The sequence below is a fragment of the Elgaria multicarinata genome, chromosome 5, assembly GCF_023053635.1.
Source record: "Elgaria multicarinata webbii isolate HBS135686 ecotype San Diego chromosome 5, rElgMul1.1.pri, whole genome shotgun sequence".
NCBI classification, from domain to species: Eukaryota; Metazoa; Chordata; class Lepidosauria; order Squamata; family Anguidae; genus Elgaria; species Elgaria multicarinata.
This window is the reverse complement of record NC_086175.1, coordinates 133,149,053-133,168,840: the sequence shown is the minus strand read 5'-3', so window position 1 is coordinate 133,168,840 and position 19,788 is coordinate 133,149,053. Positions and strand designations below refer to the sequence as shown.

At 47.6% G+C, this 19,788-nt stretch overlaps 1 protein-coding gene across 1 annotated transcript in view; it reads right to left on the bottom strand.

Annotated features, from left to right (window-relative positions):
• C2CD3 (C2 domain containing 3 centriole elongation regulator) overlaps positions 1 to 19,788 on the bottom strand; it is a 104,864-nt gene that overhangs the window by 22,268 nt on the left and 62,808 nt on the right. Inside the window, exons 26-30 of the mRNA XM_063127307.1 lie at positions 14,494 to 14,558; positions 7,626 to 7,831; positions 5,890 to 6,020; positions 2,753 to 2,917; positions 1,309 to 1,517 (exon numbers count right to left, since the gene is read on the bottom strand). Of these exons, the coding sequence (XP_062983377.1) occupies positions 1,309 to 1,517; positions 2,753 to 2,917; positions 5,890 to 6,020; positions 7,626 to 7,831; positions 14,494 to 14,558 (776 nt within the window). The remainder of the gene's footprint in view (positions 1 to 1,308; positions 1,518 to 2,752; positions 2,918 to 5,889; positions 6,021 to 7,625; positions 7,832 to 14,493; positions 14,559 to 19,788) is intronic.

Here is a 19,788-nt window from a genome sequence, read left to right as displayed (position 1 = left end):
GTTTTTCCTGATGTCCAGCTGGAATCTGGCTTCCTTTAACTTGAGCCCGTTATTCCGTGTCCTGCACTCTGGGAGGATCAAGAAGAGATCCTGGCCCTCCTCGGTGTGACAACCTTTTAAGTATATGAAGAGTGCTATCATGTCTCCCCTCCATCTTCCCTTCTCCAGGCTAAACATGCCCAGTTCTTTCAGTCTCTCTTCATAGGGCTTTCTTTCCAGACCCCTGATCATCCTGGTTGCCCTCCTCTGAACACGCTCCAGCTTGTCTGCGTCCTTCTTGAATTGTGGAGCCCAGAACTGGACGCAATACTCTAGATGAGGCCTAACCAGGGCTGAATAGAGAGGAACCAGTACCTCGTGTGAGTAAAAGGTCAAGACTTCTCTCTTCTCCGAGGCGTTTAACAGCATTTAACAACGCTAAGTTTGTTTTCTAACGGCCCCCAGAACTATTGTTTTTAAATGGATATCGTTGTTTTTACGTTTCTGGTGGTTTTTAAATTTTGTATACTTTTTTAATGTCCACTGTTTTTAACTTTTGTGAACCACCCAGAGAGCTTCGGCTGTGGGGCGGTATATAAATGTAATAAATAAAATAATAAATAAAAAACCCTCACAAGCAGTCTCACAGTACTAATGGAGAAGAGGGAGCAGCGGCAGAAAAGCAGGAGCAAACAGTTTGGCGATCAAGGTGTGTGGCGGTTGCGAATTACATGCCAAGGTTTATTTATTTATCACATTTATATCTTGCCTTTTATCCTCCAAGGAACCCAAGGCGGCGTACATAATCCTCCTCCTCCTCTCCATGTTATCCTCACAACAACAACCCTGTGAGGTAGGCTGGGCTGAGAGTCCGTGTCCGGCCCAAAGTCACCCAGTGGGTTTCCATGGCCGAGTGGGGACTAGAACCCGGATCTCCCAACTCCCAGTCCGACACCTTAGCCACTACACCACACTGGCTTTATCAACTCTCCATGCCCATTTCTCCTCTCTCAATCAGCTTCTCGGGGCCATTTTGGATGCTGCAGGAAGAGAGGGACAGACAGGAACAGGAAACGCAGTTGACTTCTGCTTCCTGTTCTACCGGATTTGAAACTGGCCCCTGGGCGTCTGCTGGGCACCTCTCCTCTTTGCTCCAGGCCTTCCTCTGAGCCCTCCGCCAGGCGTCTCCCTGTGACGGGAGCCGCCTCTCTCTGTCTGTCAAGCCACTTCCCTTGTCCTCCTCTAAAGCCCTTCCGAGGAACGTTTGGCTCAACAGCTCTTAGGAAAGGCGCTCTTCTGCCCTCCCTCCTCCACTGGGTCCCAACTCACCAACGATCAGGCTGCTGACTTGAGAAACCAGATGATTGGACTTCTCCAAGAGATGATGCCCTTCTGAGTCTACCCCCCTGGAGGCAGGGTTTCGGTTACCGGCGTCGAGCTCATCCCTCTCTCTGTGGGGAGCGCCCACGTCAGGGAGAGCCCTGGTCAGCTTCTGGTTGAAGTACCTCTGGATCTCATCCAGCTCGCTCAGGTTTTTTCTGGAAGAGTTATCAAGGACAACGTAGTTTTCTATCACACCAACTATTTTTATTTATTTATTTATTATTGTATTTATATCTCGCTTCTTTCCCTCCAAGGAACCCAAGGTGGTGTAGAATCATAGAATAGCAGAGTTGGAAGGGGCGTACAAGGCCATCGAGTCCAACCCCCTGCTCAGTGCAGGAATCCACCCTAAAGCATCCCTGACAGATGGCTGTCCAGCTGCCTCTTGAAGGCCTCTAGTGTGGGAGAGCCCACAACCTCCCTCGGTAACTGGTTCCAATGTTGTACTGTTCTAACAGTCAGGAAGTTTTTCCTGATGTCCAGCCGGAATCTGGCTTCCTTTAACTTGAGCCCGTGATTCCGTGTTCTGCACTCTGGGATGATCGAGAAGAGATCCTGGCCCTTCTCTGGGTGACAAACTTTTAAGTATTTGAAGAATCATAGAATCATAGAATAGCAGAGTTGGAAGGGGCCTACAAGACCATCGAGTCCAACCCCCTGCTCAATGCAGGAACCCACCTTAACGCATCCCTGACTGATGGTTGTCCAGCTGCCTCTAGTGTGGGAGAGCCCACAACCTCCCTAGGTAACTGGTTCCATTGTCGTACTGCTCTAACAGTCAGGAAGTTTTTCCTGATGTCCATCTGGCTTCCTTTAACTTGAGCCCGATATTCCGTGTCCTGCACTCTGGGAGGATCGAGAAGAGATCCTGGCCCTCCTCTGTGTGACAACCTTTGAAGCATTTGAAGAGTGCTATCATGTCTCCCCTCAATCTTCTCTTCTCCAGGCTAAACAGGCCCAGTTCTTTCAGTCTCTCTTCATAGGGCTTTGTTTCCAGACCCCTGATCATCCTGGTTGCCCTCCTCTGAACATGCTCCAGCTTGTCTGCATCCTTCTTGGAGTGTGGTGCCCAAAACTGGATGCAATACTCAAGATGAGGCCTAACCAGTGCCGAACAGAGAGGAACCAGTATCTCGCGCGATTTGTAAGCTGTACTTCTATGAACGCATGTGCCATTTTACCTTGTAAAGTTGTGTCTGTTTTAGAACTTTGCAAAACAGCCCATGCCTTAACAGCCCTCTATGCACCCTAACTGCATAAAGGAACTGGAGATCAAAGTGGGCAAAGGAGCAAAACCCATCTATGTAATGCAACCGTGTGAGCTTCGTCATTGCTCGGCGGCTATTTCTGCTCGCATGTCGCCTTCCTGCAGTCTGCCCTGTGCCTTTACCTGAGAGTCCTGAGAAGGGAATTGCGTGAGGAATGGGACAGCGAGTCCAGCCTTCCAACCTGGTGAGTGGTCCCTTCTACTTGCTGCAGCGATTCGTGGAATCGGCGGATGTTCTGCACGTGCTCTTTATGTCGAGGCATCCCGGACATGGAGGATCCAGTTCTGCTAAAGAAGAGACATTGGGTCGTTATTCTCGGGTCCATGTCTCTTCTATTTTTTTTGGGGGGGGGGGGGTTTAATCTTTTTTATTGTTTCAAAACACCAATAAATAAAAGACACTACAAAGCAAAATATAATACATACAGACATACACACCCACAAAAATCAAACAAAGCAAAAACAAACAAACACAAAACACAAAAATAAAATGTTCTTCCAATATTCTCCCCGGCAAAAATATGTAACAATGCTGTTGTTATTTTTTTCTTACTCGATCACTGTCAAATCCAAATCTCTAATTTCTCTCTTAACATTTTCTACATTCTTGGTTTAATCCACAGATATACAAATCATCTTTTTCTCGTCCATTCATAAAGTTTACAAGGTTCCCATTCAGTTGGGTCCATGTCTCTTCTTCCTTCACTCTTGCTCAAGGACCCCCTAACATCTCCACCCGCCTTAGAGGATTCAAACACCATACACACAGAAGCCCCTTGAACTCCACGTTATTTTATTTGGGAAAGCTCACATACACTGGTTCCACTAAGGATCTCTTCCTGATTTGGAAAGACTCACTTTGACACCATGCGGACATCTGGCCTGGGCTGAACGCAGGCAAATCTTTCAGCCTTACTTTATCAGATCTGCACTTTCCCCTTTGATTCCTTTCTAGCTTGCCAAATATGCCTTGGGAATATGGCATCCAGAAACAAAACAAAGCAGAATCATAGAATAGCAGAGTTGGAAGGGGCCTACAAGGCCATCGAGTCCAACCCCCTGCTCAATGCAGGAATCCACCCTAAAGCATCCCTGACAGATGGTTGTCCAGCTGCCTCTTGAAGGCTTCCAGTGTGGGAGAGCCCACCACCTCCCTAGGTAACTGATTCCATTGTCGTACTGCTCTAACAGTCAGGAAGTTTTTCCTGATGGCCAGCTGGAATCTGGCTTCCTTTAACTTGAGCCCGTTATTCCGTGTCCTGCACTCTGGGAGGTATCCCCAGCTAAAAAGGTTCTTGGATGGCTTTGGTGAGAGGGAGTGACCATAGCTCAATGCAGGAATCCACCCTAAAGCCTCCCTGACAGATGGCTGTCCAGCTGCCTCTTGAAGGCCTCTAGTGTGGGAGAGCCCACAACCTCCCTCAGTAAGTACTCCCAAGTATAGCTTTCAAATCGCACGATGTACTGTTTCCCCTCTATTCAGCACTGGTTAGGCTTCATCTTGAGCACCGTGTCCAATTCTGAACAGCACACTTCAGGAAGGATGCAGACAAGCTGGAGCGTGTTCAGAGGAGGGCAACCAGGATGATCAGGGGTCTGGAAACAAAGCCCTATGAAGAGAAGACTGAAAGAACTGGGCATGTTTAGCTTGGAGAAGAAAAGATTGAGGGGAGACTGATAGCACTCTTCAAGGACTTGAAAGGTTGTCACACAGAGGAGGGCCAGGATCTCTTCTCGATCCTCCCAGAGTGCAGGATACGGAATAACGGGCTCAAGTTAAAGGAAGCCAGATTCCAGCTGGACATCAGGAAAAATGTCCTGACTGTTAGAGCAGTACAACAATGAAATCAATGACCTTGGGAGGTCGTGGGCTCTCCCACCCTAGAGGCATTCAAGAGGCAGCTGGACAGCCATCTGTCAGGGATGCTTTAAGGATACCTCTTTACTCTTTAGTTAAGAAGCCTAGCTACAGTTATCCATGCTCTGATAACCTCTCGTTTGGATTACTGCAATGCGTTATACGTGGGGCTGCCTTTGAAAATGTTCCGGAAACTTCAGCTGGTACAAAACAGGGCAGCCAAGCCTATTAACAGGGACTGGCCGGCGAGACCATATCACGCCAGTCCTTCTACAACTTCATTGGCTGCCAGTCCAGGTCCGGGCCCGATTCAAAGTGCTGGTACTAACATTCAAAGCCCTAAACGGCTTGGGGCCAGGTTATTTGAAGGAATGCCTCCTCCCATATGTGCCTACCCAGACCTTAAGATCATCTACAGGGGTCCTTCTTCACGAGCCCCTTCCAAAGGAAGTGAGGCAGGTGGCTACTAGGAACAGGGCTTTCTCTGCTGTGGCACCCTGGCTGTGGAATGAGCTCCCAAGAGAGGTTCGCTTGGCGCCTACACTGTACTCCTTTCATCGCCAGCTGAAGACCTTTTTATTTTCCTCAGCATTTTAACACTTAATTTAACTTAAATTTAAACTTTGCTGTTTTAATTCTATATCTTAACCTATATGAATTTTTGCTGTGTGGTTTTAATCCTGGTTGTGCTTTTTATATTGTATTTTGTATTCATGTTTTTAAATTGTTGGTTGTTTTCATGCTTTTCATGGTTTTAATTTTTGTGAACCGCCCAGAGAGCTTCGGCTATTGGGCAGTATAAAAATGAAATAAATAAATAAAATGAATAATTAAGAAAAAAAATGGGGCAAGTTTCAAGCACAGGAGAGGTGGAGTAACACAGCCTTTGAAGAACTAGATAAAACAGAAGTTTAGCCAGACACACAAGACTGAAAACAAACATTACAAGACAATGTACGTACTGGGAGAATGGAGTAGTAGTGCTGTTAGTTATTCTTGATGGCATAGGCACTGTCCAATAGGTGCCAATAACACTCGTGCAATCACATTACCATATAATACTCGCAATAGAAATGATTGTGCTAAAGCAGCCTTGCCCAACCTGGTGCCCTCCAGACGTGTTGGATTACAACTCCTATCAGCCATTGGCTATGCTGTCTGCAGAGGATGGGAGTGGTAGTCCAAGACATCTGGAAGGCACCAGGTTGAACAAGGCTATGCTCAAAGATGGAGGGGAAGGGGAGAACTCCAATTCCCCAGCAGCAAAATTGTGAAGATTTGAGTGTTGGGGAAATGCAACAGCCCCGAACAAAGCAGTAGCAGTAGACAATGATGGTGCAACTTCCCCCACCCGCTCCTGTCAACCGTAGGGAAAGGCCACCTGTCTCCCATTTCCTCTTACCTCTCAGGATTGGTGGCATCAGCGCCCTTCAATGAAGAGTTGAAAAGCTCTTCGCTGGCTGTGGTGGAGTAGGTGGGGAACGCAGCATACAAGTCCCTTGCCTGGAACGCGAAAGGGCTTGACGCTAGAATCTGCAACGCAATCAAGAACGCATAGTTCAACTGTGGAACTCACTACCACAAGATGTGGTGATGGCCACCAATTTCGATGGCTTTAAAAGGGGGTTGGATAAATTCCTGGAGGAGAAGTCTATCAATGGCTACTAGCCCTGATGGTTATGTGCTACCTCCAGTAGCAGAGGCCGTAAGCCTGTATGCATAAGTTGCTGGGGAACATGGGTGGGAGGGTGCTGTTGCACCATGTCCTGCTTTGTTGGTCCATGGTCGACAGCTGGTTGGCCCATGTGGGAACAGAGTGCTGGACTAGATGGACCCTCGGTCTGATCCAGCATGGAACTTCTTATATTCTTAAGAGGGAAATTGCAAGAAATCTTCCCTGAGCTGAAACAACGGGCAGTGTAACTGCTCTGGAAACAGCCATCATATTCTGGCCCAATGACAGGTTTCACCTGGTTTCCTTCTACGTTTTCATATATATATGAACAGGGTCCTGTGATACTTTTAGGCTTACCAATTGTGGCACAAATCACGCGACAAACTAATTGTGATAACTCTTTTAGAATTTGTTAATATGCAATTATGTCTTCTTCTTTTTTAAGCGGGTCCTTCCTGCACCTCTGGATCAGTGAGAATTCCCCCAAATGTTTGTTTATCTTTATTGTTCAAAGCCATAGGCCACGTCAATGCTATATGAACAGAAATAATAGAGTACAATAAAAATACGGGGCATTTTTAAAAAAACCAATTCATAAGAACGTAAGAAGAGCCATGCTGGATCAGACCAAGGGTCCATCTAGTCCAGCACACAGTGGACCACCAGCTACCAGAAGCCCACAAGCAGGACATGATGCAACAGCACCCTCCCACCCATGTTCCCCATCTATTAGTGTGTACAGGTTTACTGCCTCTGATACTGGAAGGCTGAACTTAGCCATCAGGACTAGTACAGGTTTACTAGTCGGCTGAAAGAGGTTCAGTACTCAAGAACAGCGCTGCTCTTGATAGAGCAATGACCTAATGCAGGGGTCCCCAACCCCCGGGCCACAGACAGGTACCGGTCCGTGGCCTGTTAGGAAACGGGCTGCGCAGGTGAACTGCTTTCACCCCCCCACTCCCACCCTAGCGTACCTGAGCATGGGGCGCCATCTCGCCTGCCCAGCCAAAGTGAATCGAGGACGCTGGCGTGGGCGGGTTCGGAACGGCGCGCCCAGCTGGAAGCCGCCCGCCCGCCCCAGTGTCCTGGCTTCGCTTTGGCTGGGTCCACCCAGCCGAAGCGAAGCCAGGACACTGGAGGGGGGGGGGGGCGGGCTTCCCAAAACCATCCCCTCAACCGCCCTCCCCCCCCCCCCTGGTCCGTGGAAAAATTGTCTTCCACGAAACCGGTCCCTGGTGCCAAAAAGGTTGGGGACTGCTGAAATGGACTATATCCATGATATGCAACCAAACCTCACCTCAGCTCAGGGTGAGAAAGAGGGAGAGAGAGACTGGACCGAAAATGCAAGTGTTTTCAACAGCTGTGCTGCATTAGCCTTAAGCAGCCAAAATGGAATAGTCATGGGTCATTTTGTCAGCCCAGCAATCAGAGACCTATTGGAAGGAAATGGGAAATCTACGTACCGATGATCCTGGAGCTTTCGTCCGGCTTCTTGCCTGTCTTTCCTCTTTGAGGTGGGTTATATGCTCAAGGGGGGAGACGGCTACTTTGATCTGCCCCTGACACTGTCCGCTGAAGTCCGTGATGTTGTACCAGCCACAGACTAACTGGAAGCCAGAGAGGAGCGGGGAGAGATCCACCGAGGCAAATCCTATCACTCGCTCAACATCTGCAGGGAAAGCCGAGTGAGAAATCAGGCACGACAGGCAGGAAATGTCCGTTTAAATTCACACCCAAGTAGTTTTGCCAGAGTAAAAAACCTTCGCCTTGTGCACTCATGAGCTCTAAAAGGTTAAAAATAGGAAGGCCAAGGCAAAAAAGGTCCTGGCTTGAGCAGAACATGCTGAATGCTGGTGTTGACCTTTAAAACACTTAATCAGCCTTAATCAATGGGAGCTGTAGACCAACACATCTGGAGGGCACCAGGTTGGGGAAGGCTGCCCTAAATGGACGGGACTTCGATTAACTCTGGAAAAGTGTCCTCCTCTTTGTACCCTGCCCAGAACGACAGAAGATGCTGTCAAAGGCTCCATCTTATTTATTTATTGCATTTATATCCTGCCTTTTTTCCTCCAAGGAACCCAAGGCGGTGTACATAATCCTCCTCCTCGTCCTCTCCATTTAATCCTCACAACAACCCTGTGAGGAAGGTTGGGCTGAGAGTCTGCGACCGCCCCAAAAGTCACCCAGTGGGTTTCCACGGCTAAATGGGGACTAGGACCCAGGATCTCCTGACTCCCAGTCCAACATTTTAGCCACTACACCACAAGGGCTCTTATGTAGAGATTAGGTTGGCCTCCACAAGAAGTAGGGCCTTCTCTGCTGTGTCTCCAATACTTTCGGCTGCTCTCCCATGGGGGGGGGCTCGATTGACCCTTGCCAGAATGTCTTTTCAGAAACAACCACAGACCTTCCTTTTTTCTCAATCTGCCTTTGACAGTTGAGCAATGGCTGCTTGAGGGCATAAGAAGAGTCGGGGCGGCTCAGGCCTCAAAGGCCCATGTCCAGGCCAGCCGTCGGATCCCACCAGATTCCCCAACTGGAAGCCAACAAGCAGGACATGAACGCGAAGGCACGTCCTCCCACTCATGTTCCCCAGGAACTGGCAATTCAGAGGCACTGGCTAGTAGCCGTTTGATAGCCTAAGCTTCTGATCTGCTGCATTGGCCCCAATCCATTAGACTTGCTTCTGCCTACATTTTGTTTTAATTATTTGGACTTTTATTTCTGTACTCCATGTAAACACCACTTCGCTGTACACAAAAGCGGAATGTAACATTTTAAAAATAAATACATAAATACATTTATATATTTAAATCGATCCGGAGGGAGAGGCAGGTAACAAATAAATAATAATAATAATAATAATAATAATAATAATAATAACAACAACAACAACAATATTTTGGGTGACACTAAAAACCAGAGAAAGGAAGGATCCAAAAATGTTTCACAGCCACAAAGCCATCCATACCCTGACCCCACAAGAATCAGTCTAAACAATCCAGACCAAAGTGTGTCATGAGGTGTGTAATGGAAAGGTGCCTACTGAACACATAGCTCTGGATGGCTCTCTTCCAAGGGATCGCATGCTTGCAGGGACAGACAACCAGGCTACCATCCTCCTCCTTCTCCAGCTTGTCGTCATCGTCTTCTTCTTCTTCTTCTTCTTCTTCTTCTGCTGCTGCTGCTGCTGCTGCTGCTTGTAGTCTTCTTCTTCTTGTTGTCATCTTCTGCTTCTGCTGCTTGTCTTCTTCTTGTCATCTTCTTCTTCTGCTGCTTGTCGTCTTCTGCGTCTTCATCTTGTCTTCTTCATCTTGTCTTCTTCTGCTGCTGCTGCTTGTCTTCTTCTTCTTCTTGTCTTCTTCTTCATCATCATCTTGTCTTCTTCTGCTGCTGCTGCTTGTCTTCTTCTGCTGCTGCTTGTCTTCTTCTTCTTCTTCTTCTTCTTCTTCTTCAGCTTGTCTTCTGCTGCTGCTGCTGCTTGTCTTCTTCTTCTTCTTCTTCTTCTTCTTCTTCTTCTTCTTCTTCTTCTTCTTCTTCTGCTTGTCATCTTCTGCTTCTGCTGCTTGTCTTCTTCTTGTCTTCTTCTGCTGCTTGTCTTCTTGTTCTTGTTGTCTTCTTTTTCTTCTTCTTCTGCTTGTCTCCTCCTCCTCCTCCTCCTCCTCCTCCTCCTCCTCCACCACCACCACCACCACCACCACCACCACCACCACCACCACCACCGGTAGGTAGGAGTATTGTCATTCTCATCCTTCGCCATCTCCCTTTTATCTCTTTCACAGCCACTTCCAGCATTACGGTCTCTGTGCGTGGATAAGACTTTTCAAACTGATCACACGAGTGCCCCCAGGTGGAGACTGAAATAACTGGAAGCCCCAAGGCTGTCTGAACATAGTTCTACAATCAGGGCTGTTTGTATGCAGCACTCTTCTAAGCCCTGCCGTAGTCAGGCCAGTATATTCTCCTTTGCATTGCTCAGGAGCATTCAAGGGCACAGAAAGGAGACCGCCTGCAGCTTTCCTTTGAAACGCTCTTTCTGTTATTCAATCTTCCATGGGTGTCGGTGCGAAAACGTAATCTGCCCAGATACCTTTGCTTACTGAGCAGATTAAAAATGATAAATAATTATGTTAACGTCTTATAATTTTGTTGCGTATTTTAAACGTTTATGGTTTTGTTCCCCCCACCCCCAAAATATATGTTTTAAACTTTGTAAGGCCGCCTTGAGGCCCAGCATTAAGGGGGATAAAAATAAAAATCATTATCATCATCATCAATTAATCAATAAGCAGGCAACAGATCATCCTTCTGGCAGCACATAAATGACTACTGATTGGACCATCCCCTCCTGTAAGCTGAAATTTGCATTTTGGACTGAAGAAATGTTGACAAGGGTGAATTCTCTTGTTGGGAGTGCACAGATTTGCTGGTGTTGAGGTAGAATCTTCGCTAACACGGCAGAATCTGAAATTGTGGGAGAATGAGCACTTGCAGTGGCAGGAAGAGGTGCCCTGGCGAGGACAGGGCTGCAAAGGTTTGCCTAAAAGGCCCCAAGTGATGGATGGAGAACCCTGGAGGAAGCAGGAGGATGCTTTCTCCTGCACACGAGAAGGCCTTCTGTGTATCTTCACTATTAGAATGACACCAAACTCCTGAACAAGAGAGGGCCTTCTCTGTAGTGGCCCCACACTTTTAGAACAAGCTGCCATTGGAGGACCGCCGTGCTCCGTCACTGCAGGTTTTTAAGAAGGCCTTGAAAACTTATTTTACCCTGGCCTTCTCTTGACATGACTGCTGCTGTTGCCATGGCTGCTAGTTTTATCGTTGGCTTTTATTTTATTTTATTTATTTATTTATTACATTTTTATACCGCCCCATAGCCAAGGCTCTCTGGGCGGTTCACAAAAATTAAAACCATAATAAAACAACCAACAAGTTAAAAGCACAAATACAAAATACAGTATCAAAAGCACAACCAGGATGAAACCACGCAGCAAAAATTGATATAAGATTAAAATACAGAGTTAGAACAGTAAAATTTAAATTTAAGTTAAAATTAAGTGTTAAAATACTGAGAGAATAAAAAGGTCTTCAGCTGGCGACGAAAGGAGGACAGTGTAGGCGCCAGGCGGACCTCTCTGGGGAGCTCATTCCACAGCCGGGGTGCCACAGCGGAGAAGGCCCTGCTCCTAGTAGCCACCTGCCTCACTTCCTTTGGCAGGGGCTCACGGAGAAGGACCCCTGTGGATGATCTTAAGGTCCGGGCAGGCGTTCCTTCAAACAACCTGGCCCCAAGCCGTTTAGGGCTTTAAATGTCAATACCAGCACTTTGAATTGGGCCCGGACCTAGACTGGCAGCCAATGAAGTTGTAAAAAGACTGGCGTAATGTGATCTTTTATTGCTAATTTATTGTGTTTATATTTTTACTGCTTTTAATATCTAAACTGTTTTAATAGTTTATTGCTGTAAGCTGCCTTGGGAGGGCTTCCGTCCTGAAAGGCGGCCAAGAAATGTTTTAAATAAATATAGATAAATAAATAAAACATGCTTTGATTTTCTTTCGTTCTTTACGGGCGTAGAGTAACAGCCAAACAAGCCCGGCACACAGATCTGGACATATAAGAAACAAAGGAAAAATGGAGCTTGATGGGTGGGATGGGGGAGAGCGCTTGTTTCTTTTTGCCTGGAAATGTCACCTGTTCAAGACTTTTAAAATGCTGTTTAATGGCAGTGAGAAGAGGGATCGAAACGCCAAAACGCAAATAATCTGCCTAAGACTAAGAGAACTTGGCCATGTTAGGAAAGAAACCAAAGACCGCACTGCTCTGGCAGCCTGGACTTTTGCTAGATTTTTGAAAGACCGTCTTCTCCCTTATGAGCCTGCCCGTGCTTTGAGATCTTCTGGAGAAGCCCTTCTTTCAGTCCCACCACATTCACAGGCGCGCTTGGTGGGAACGTGGGAGAAGAGGGCCTTCTCGGTGGTTGCTCCAGTGCTGTGGAACTCTCTTCCCAGGGAAGCTAGACTGGCTCCCTCCCTGATGTGCTTTCGGAAGCAGGCTAAAACTTGTTTGTCCCAGCAGGCCTTTGGAGAGTAATTTGGTCCTCCATCTAGGTTAATGACATAATTTTGTTGTGTATTTTAACTTATTAATTAATTTATTGATTTATTTATTACATTATTTATTACGTTTGGATTACTGTAATGCATTATATGTGGGGCTGCCTTTGAAAACGGTCCGGAAGCTTCAGCTGGTACAAAACAGGGCAGCCCGTTTACTAACAGGGACTGGCCGGCAAGGTCACATTACGCCAGTCCTTTTACAACTTCATTGGCTGCCAGTCCAGGTCTGGGCCCGATTCAAAGTGCTGGTATTGACATTTAAAGCCCTAAATGGTTTGGGGACAGGTTATTTGAAGGAACGCCTCCTCCCATATGTACCCGCCCGGACCTTAAGATCATCTACAGGCGCCCTTCTCCGTGAGCCCCTGCCAAAGGAAGTGAGGCAGGTGGCTACTAGGAGGAGGGCTTTCTCCGCTGTGGCACCCTGGTTGTGGAATGAGCTCCCCAGAGAGGTCCGCCTGGCGCCTACACTGTACTCCTTTCGTTGCCAGCTGAAGACCTTTTTATTCACTCAGTATTTTAACACTTAATTTTAACTTAAATTTAAATTATACTGTTTTAACTCTGTATTTTAACCTTATATCAATCTTGCTGCGTGGTTTTATCCTGGTTGTGCTTTTTATATTGTATTTTGTATTTGTGTTTTTAACCTGTTGGTTGTTTTATGATGGTTTTAATTTTTGTGAACCGCCCAGAGAGCTTCGGCTATTGGGCGGTATAAAAAAAGGTAATAAATAAATAAATAAATAAATAAATAAATTCTTTTCCTATGTTTTAAAATGTAGGTTTTAAACTTTGCCCAGTATTGGGCGAAAGGCGGGATACAAATAAATATAATAATAATAATAATAATAATAATAATAATAATAATAATAATAATAATAATTCATGTCTGGGGAAGTTCTGGGCTACACAGGGTTCCACATCTGGCGTGCGGAGCCTCCAGAGCTTGGCCTCGGCCTCAGAGAGAAACGGCGGGATCCCCCTGTGTGCTGCTCCCCCTCTAAATGGGCAAAGTGAGTTGTGCGCAGGGGAGTCCCCGTGGTCATCGCCGTTCAGGGACAGGCAGGCTGAGTGGGCCACCAGAACGACGCGCATAGTGACTTTTAGTGGCTGAAGGTCTCAGGAGCATGTCAGGATTGGGGCTAATTCTCAGGTTAGAGTTAGGGTGGAGGAGGTCTGGCTCTCAGGGCAGGAACCAGTACCATGACAGAGCCTAGCAGGGCCGCACAGACAGAGCGGGCCACAATAATGGCTTGCATTATTAAGTGGCCGGAGGGAAGTCAAAGTGGTACGTTTGGGGTGGGGTTAATCCTCGGGTTAGGTTTGAGGTGAAACGGCTCCCCGGGCAGGAACCGAGCCTGTGGAAGAGCCTAGCAGGGCCAGGCAAACTGAGTGGGCCACCAGGACAGCTTGCATACTGACTTTTAGTGGCCGGAGCGAAGTCTTAGTCATAGAATCACAGAATCATGGAATGGTAGAGTTGGAAGGGGCCTCTAAGGCCATCGAGTCCAACCCCCTGCTCAGTGCAGGAATCCACCCTACAGCATCCCTGACAGATGCTTGTCCAGCTGCCTCTTGAAGGCTTCCAGTGTGGGAGAGCCCACCACCTCCCTAGGTAACTGATTCCATTGTCGTACTGCTCTAACAGCCAGAAAGTTTTTCCTGATTTCCAGTTGGAATCTGGCTTCCTGTAACTTCAGCCCATTATTCCGTGTCCTGCACTCTGGGAAGATCGAGAAGAGATCCTGGCCCTCCTCTGTGTGACAACCTATTTGAAGAGTGCTAGCATGTCTCCCCTCAGGCCTCAGGGTGGATTCCTGCATTAAGCAGGGGGTTGGACTCGATGGCCTTGTAGGCCCATTCCAACTCTGCTATTCTATGATTCTATATGAGCTGATGAGGGCGATCCGCTGAGCTCCTGGCAGAGGTCAGGCGTTCCGCTTCATGGCTCAATCTCTGAACTACAGAGCCCTTCCTCAATAGGCATGCTGGCTGGGGGTTATGGGTGTTGTAGTCCAACACACCTGGCAGGCAACCAGATTGAGGAAAGCTGTACAAACTCTCTTCACGTTGGCTGCTTTTAAAGAGCTGCGAGACGAAAAGGTGCAGAAGTCGTGCTTTGCATACTGTGATTTATTCACATTTCCCCTTAAGTGTTTGGGAGTTGCCTGTGATGAGGTGACTGCGATTAGAGAGACAATACCTGCTTTATGCCACACTTTAAACACAAGCGTTTGCTGCGGGTCCAACAGAAGCTCTTTGGAGAGTCTGCAAAAAATAGAAGAACGGAATCAAAAAGCACACCTAAATTGTAGCAGGACAAGACATTACTGCAATTCCAACGTGTGATCTGGAGAGCTAGTCGGTCCTCTTGGTGTATGGGGAGAGGATCTCAAGAGATCTGGGATCTGCATAAAACTCCTTCAACCTCGGCCTACACTGAAACTAAACCTAAAAATCAGAGTTGGGTGCTTATTCTTCCTCTTCTTCCTCTTCTTCTCTATTTTCCTCCACTCAAGTTTTAGACCAGTGGTTCTCAACCTGGGGCGCTCCAGATGTGTTGGACTACAACTCCCAGAATGCCCCAGCCAGCTCTGCTGGCTGGGGCATTCTGGGAGATGCAGTCCAACACATCTGGAGTGCCCCAGGTTGAGAACCACTGTTTTAGACCGTCAGCAGCTCAAGGCAGGGGCCTACCTTTCTGCTGTCATTATGTAAAGCATCATGCATGTGGACGGGTCTACATAAATAATAGCATTAAGGAACAAGTGGGACTTGAAATAAGAAGCAGTATATCCCCGCCCCTAAAAAGAGTGCTCCTGATCCGGCCAGCCATGCCCTCCTCACCCTGTTTTCCTTTTCCAGTTCAGTCTACCTTCCAGAGCTACTGAGCATAATCAATCCTCATTGGGACCATTTCAGTTCCCCCCACTCCCGCGACTTAGTTTCTCCTACCAAACCTACGTATGTTTTTAAAAACCTTGGATATCCATGGAACGTGCCAATCTCTCCCCTCATTGTTTACCAGGGCACGCGCTGGTAACTTCGAGGTGCGCCTTCTGCAATGCACTCTACATGGGGCTACCTTTGTGCCTAGTTCGGAAACTTCAATTAGTTCAAAATATAGCAGCCAGGCTGGTCACCGGTACACCTAGGGGTGACCACAGTACACCAGTCTTAAAATCTCTTCTCTGGCTGCCAATTAGTTTCCAGGCGAAGTATAAAGTTTTGGTTTAAACTTTAAAGCCCTACATGGTTTGGGTCGAGGCTGCCTGCGGGATCGCCTTCTCCCATACAATCCGCTCCGCACACTCAGGTCATAGAATCATAGAATAGTAGAGTTGGAAGGGGCCTATAAGGCCATCGAGTCCAACCCCCTGCTCAATGCAGGAATCCACCCTAAAGCATCTCTGGCAGATGGTCCTCTGGGAAGAATTTCCTTCAGCTAGCCAAAATTAGGCTGAGAGGTATTACCCTGAGGACCTTTTCTTCTTTCATTCCACAGACTGTGGAATGGCTGCCGGAGGAGATTCGTCAACTTAACAGTCTTTTACCATTTAAGAAAGCTATGAAGACTGATCTCTTCCAGCAAGCCTACCTGGGGGAATTTTAGGATGCCTTTAGTATAGAATCATAGAATAGCAGAGTTGGAAGGGGCCTACAAGGCCATCAAGTCCAACCCCCTGCTCAATGCAGGAATCCACCCTAAAGCATCCCTGACAGATGGTTGTCCAGCTGCCTCTTGAAAGCCTCGAGTGTGGGAGAGCCCACCACCTCCGTAGGTAATTGGCTCCATTGTCGTACTGCTCTAACCGTCAGGAAGTTTTTCCTGATGTCCAGCCGGAATCTGGCTTCCTTTAACTTGAGCCCGTTATTCCGTGTCCTGCACTCTGGGAGGATCGAGAAGAGATCCTGGCCCTCCTCTGTGTGACAACCTTTTAAGGATTTGAAGAGTTTTAAAAATGTATACTATGTTTTTCATCAGTATTTTATACTTACTCTTGTTCCCCGCCTCGATCCGAACGGAGAGGCGGGTAAGAAATAAAATCATCATCATCTTCATTCCTGGTCGTGCTTTGGTTGCCTTTCTCCCAGCACTCACCACTTCAGTATGCTATTACAGGGAGCGATGGAACATCCCCCCCACCGCCCCATTACTCTTAAAAGAGTCAAAAATGTTCATCCTGTGGTTGGAAGAGGTCATGGCTTTGTATTAAGCCCCTGAGGATTAATTAGAGTAGATATATTCAGGGGTGGACCCTGATATAGGTTAACCTTGACAGGTGTAGGGCAGCTGTTACTGGGGACAGAGTAGTATCAAATGCTCTCGTTTCCAGAGCAATCGACCTTGCCACATTGCCGTGACGTCTCAGAACACAAACGGCTCACCATGAAACCATCAGTGCATCTGAGTATTTGTCTTCTGAAAACGGCATCTGTCCAGGAGGCCCAAATGGCCATTCTCACAGTCTGATAGGGGGGCTGAGTGCAAAAACATGCCCCCGCGCCTTTCTAATTAAGGGCTGTTCTTACTTCTTCTTTTTTAAAATGTTCTAGTTAAGGAAAATGGCTTCAGGTTGCTGACAAGAGCCACAGAAGTTTGTAGAAGAGCTGAAACACACAGGGCAGCTCATTTATCACAGTACATGTTCAACAGCCACAAAATCAAGGGCTTTGAAAAAAAAATACGTTTGTGGGTTTTATTTATATTTATTTATTACATTTATATCTCGCCTTTTTTCCTCCAAGGAACCCAAGGCGGCGTACATAATCCTCCTCCTCTCCGTTTTATCCTCACAACAACAACCTTGTGAGGTAGGCTGGGCTGAGAATCTGTGACTGGCCCAAAGTCACCCAGTGGGTTTCCATGGCCGAGTGGGGACTGGAACCCGGATCTCCCGACTCCCAGTCCAACACTTTGGCTACTACACTACACTGATTTTTTAGTGTGTGTGTGTGTGTGTGTGTGTGTGTGTGTGTGAGAGAGAGAGAGAGAGAGAGAGAGAGAGAGAGAGAGAGAGCGCATGTGCATGCTTAAGTATAATTATCAATCCCACCTGCCCAAATGTCAAAGAATCTTCTGACAAAGAAATTTAAACAGGTGACCAAGAATTCTTTGTTCTGTGGCTCTGGCCCACATCCAAGGACCTCCCCCGAGTGCCTACTCTGAGGGAAGCTCGGAGGACAGCAACAAGGGAGAGGGCCGTTTCGGTGGTGCCCCCCCCCCCCCCGATTACGGATTGATCTCCCCCACGAGGCTCGCCTGGCACCAACATTGTAATCTTTTCGGTGCCAAGTCAAGACTTTTCTCTTCTCCCAGGCAGTTAACAATGTATGCTGAGTTTTTAAATGACCCTAGAATAGTTGTTTTAAATGGATATTATTGTTTTTATGCTTTTAAATTTTTATATTTGCTTTTAACGTTCACTGTTTTTAACCTTTGTAAACCGCCCAGAGAGCTTTGGCTATGGGGCGGTATATAAATGTAATCAATCAGTCCATCCAGATCTGGGTGGGAGACGCACCTGTGTAGCCCATGGGCTCTATACTCCCGTGGGCGTGAAGCCGCCAAACGGAACTCTTTACCTCAGAGGTAGAACCCCAGCCCCGGACCGGTCTTCACCACCTCTGCTACAAGACATGCTCTCCTGCACGGTCGGGCTATTAGTCTGGCAATGTGACTGCCTTAACTTACCCCATCTGTCTGCACTTCACTGTACCTACCTTCTTGCTTCCTGATACTGGTCTTGGCCAGGCCATTTCTGGCTGACCCCGTCCTGCGCATGTCTTACTTCCCTGCCTACTTGCTATCTCTCTCCCCATTTCTTCTCCTAATTCCTTTCTCACCATATCTGTTCCCCATGGCTCGCTCCAAGCTCATCTCTCCCAACCTAATTCCTATTCGGTGTCTCCCCCCCTCACAGCTGCCTTTCTCATGCTCCTTATGGAACTGTCGCTCTATTGCTTCCAAGGCCCCTGTCATCCAGGACTTGTTCTTCTCTAGATCTCTCCACCTCCTTGCTCTTACTGAAACCTGGCTTCCTGCCCATGACACCGCCATCTCTGCTGCCCTCTCTCTTGGAGGACTCTCTTTCTCTCACTCGAGTCGCCCAGAGGGTCGAGGTGGTGGTGTGGGTCTTTTATTATCGAGTTTGTGCCAGTTCCAGCCTCTTCCCATCCCACCTTCACACTGTTTCTCCTCCTTTGAGGCACATGTGGTGAGACTCTTCACTCCGCTGCGACTGCGGGTTGCAGTTCTCTACCGCCCCCCTGGCTCATCCTCTAAATTTCTCTCTGATCTCGACTCGTGGCTGTCCTTTCTCCTCTCTGACAACTCTCCTACTCTGATTTTAGGTGACTTCAATATCCATGTAGATGACCCTCACGATGCTGCAGCTCTACGATTTCGCTCCTTATCTTCCTCTTACGATCTTAAGCTCTGGTCTGAAGCACCCACACATTCCCTTGGACACTGTCTGGATCTTGTCCTCACTCGGAACTGCTCTGTCCTGGACTTTTCTATCGCTGACTTTCCTCTGTCAGATCATCATCTAGTCTCTTTCAATATTACTCACAATCCCCCTCCTTCACGTCCCGCTTCTCGCCCTTGTCGTGACCTGCATTCTATCAACTACGAGGCTTTTTCTCAGTCCTTAGCCTCCTCTCTTCCTTCTGTCTACACAGCCGTCTCCTTGGACTCAGCCGTCTCCTCCTTTAACTCCTCCTTATCTTCAACTCTTGATAATCTTGCTCCATCTACAATTCGGATAGTTCGCCCCTCTCAACCCCAACCGTGGCTCACCTCTTTCCTCCGCTACCTTCGCTCTTGTTCCCGGGCAGCCGAACGCCTGTGGCGTAAGACCAAGGACTGGGCGGACTTTGTCCACTACAAATTTGTTCTCTCCTCTTTCTCTTCTGCCATTTCACTGGCCAAACAGCAGCACTACTCAACGTTGATCCAGTCAAATGCTAGGCACCCTCAGCGGCTCTTCGCGTCCTTCAATTCTCTTCTGAAGCCTAATCCGCCATCTCTCCCCGCCTCCCTGTCTGCCAACGACTTTGCCTCTTTCTTCAATGCTAAAATCCAAACTATACGCTCCGATCTAGCCAACTCTGCTCCGCTTCCAGCTCCTGTCCCTCACCTGTCAGCTCCTCCTTCAACTCTCTCGGCATTCCCTTCGGTCTCAGCTGATGAACTGTCTAAAATACTGCGCTCATCGAAGCCTTCCACTTGTTCCCGTGATCCGATTCCCTCTCGCGTCTTTATTAATCTTATCCCCGCTATCCTCCCGTCCTTGCTTCACATCATTAATTCTTCTCTGTCCTCTGGTTCATTTCCTTCTGCTTTTAAACATGCTACAGTCTCTCCCATTCTCAAAAAACCCACTCTTGATCGACTATCCCTGTCTAACTACCGACCTGTCTCCCTCTTGCCCTTTGTCTCAAAGATCCTGGAACGTCTGGTCTACTCTTGTTGTCTTGACTTTCTCTCTAATAA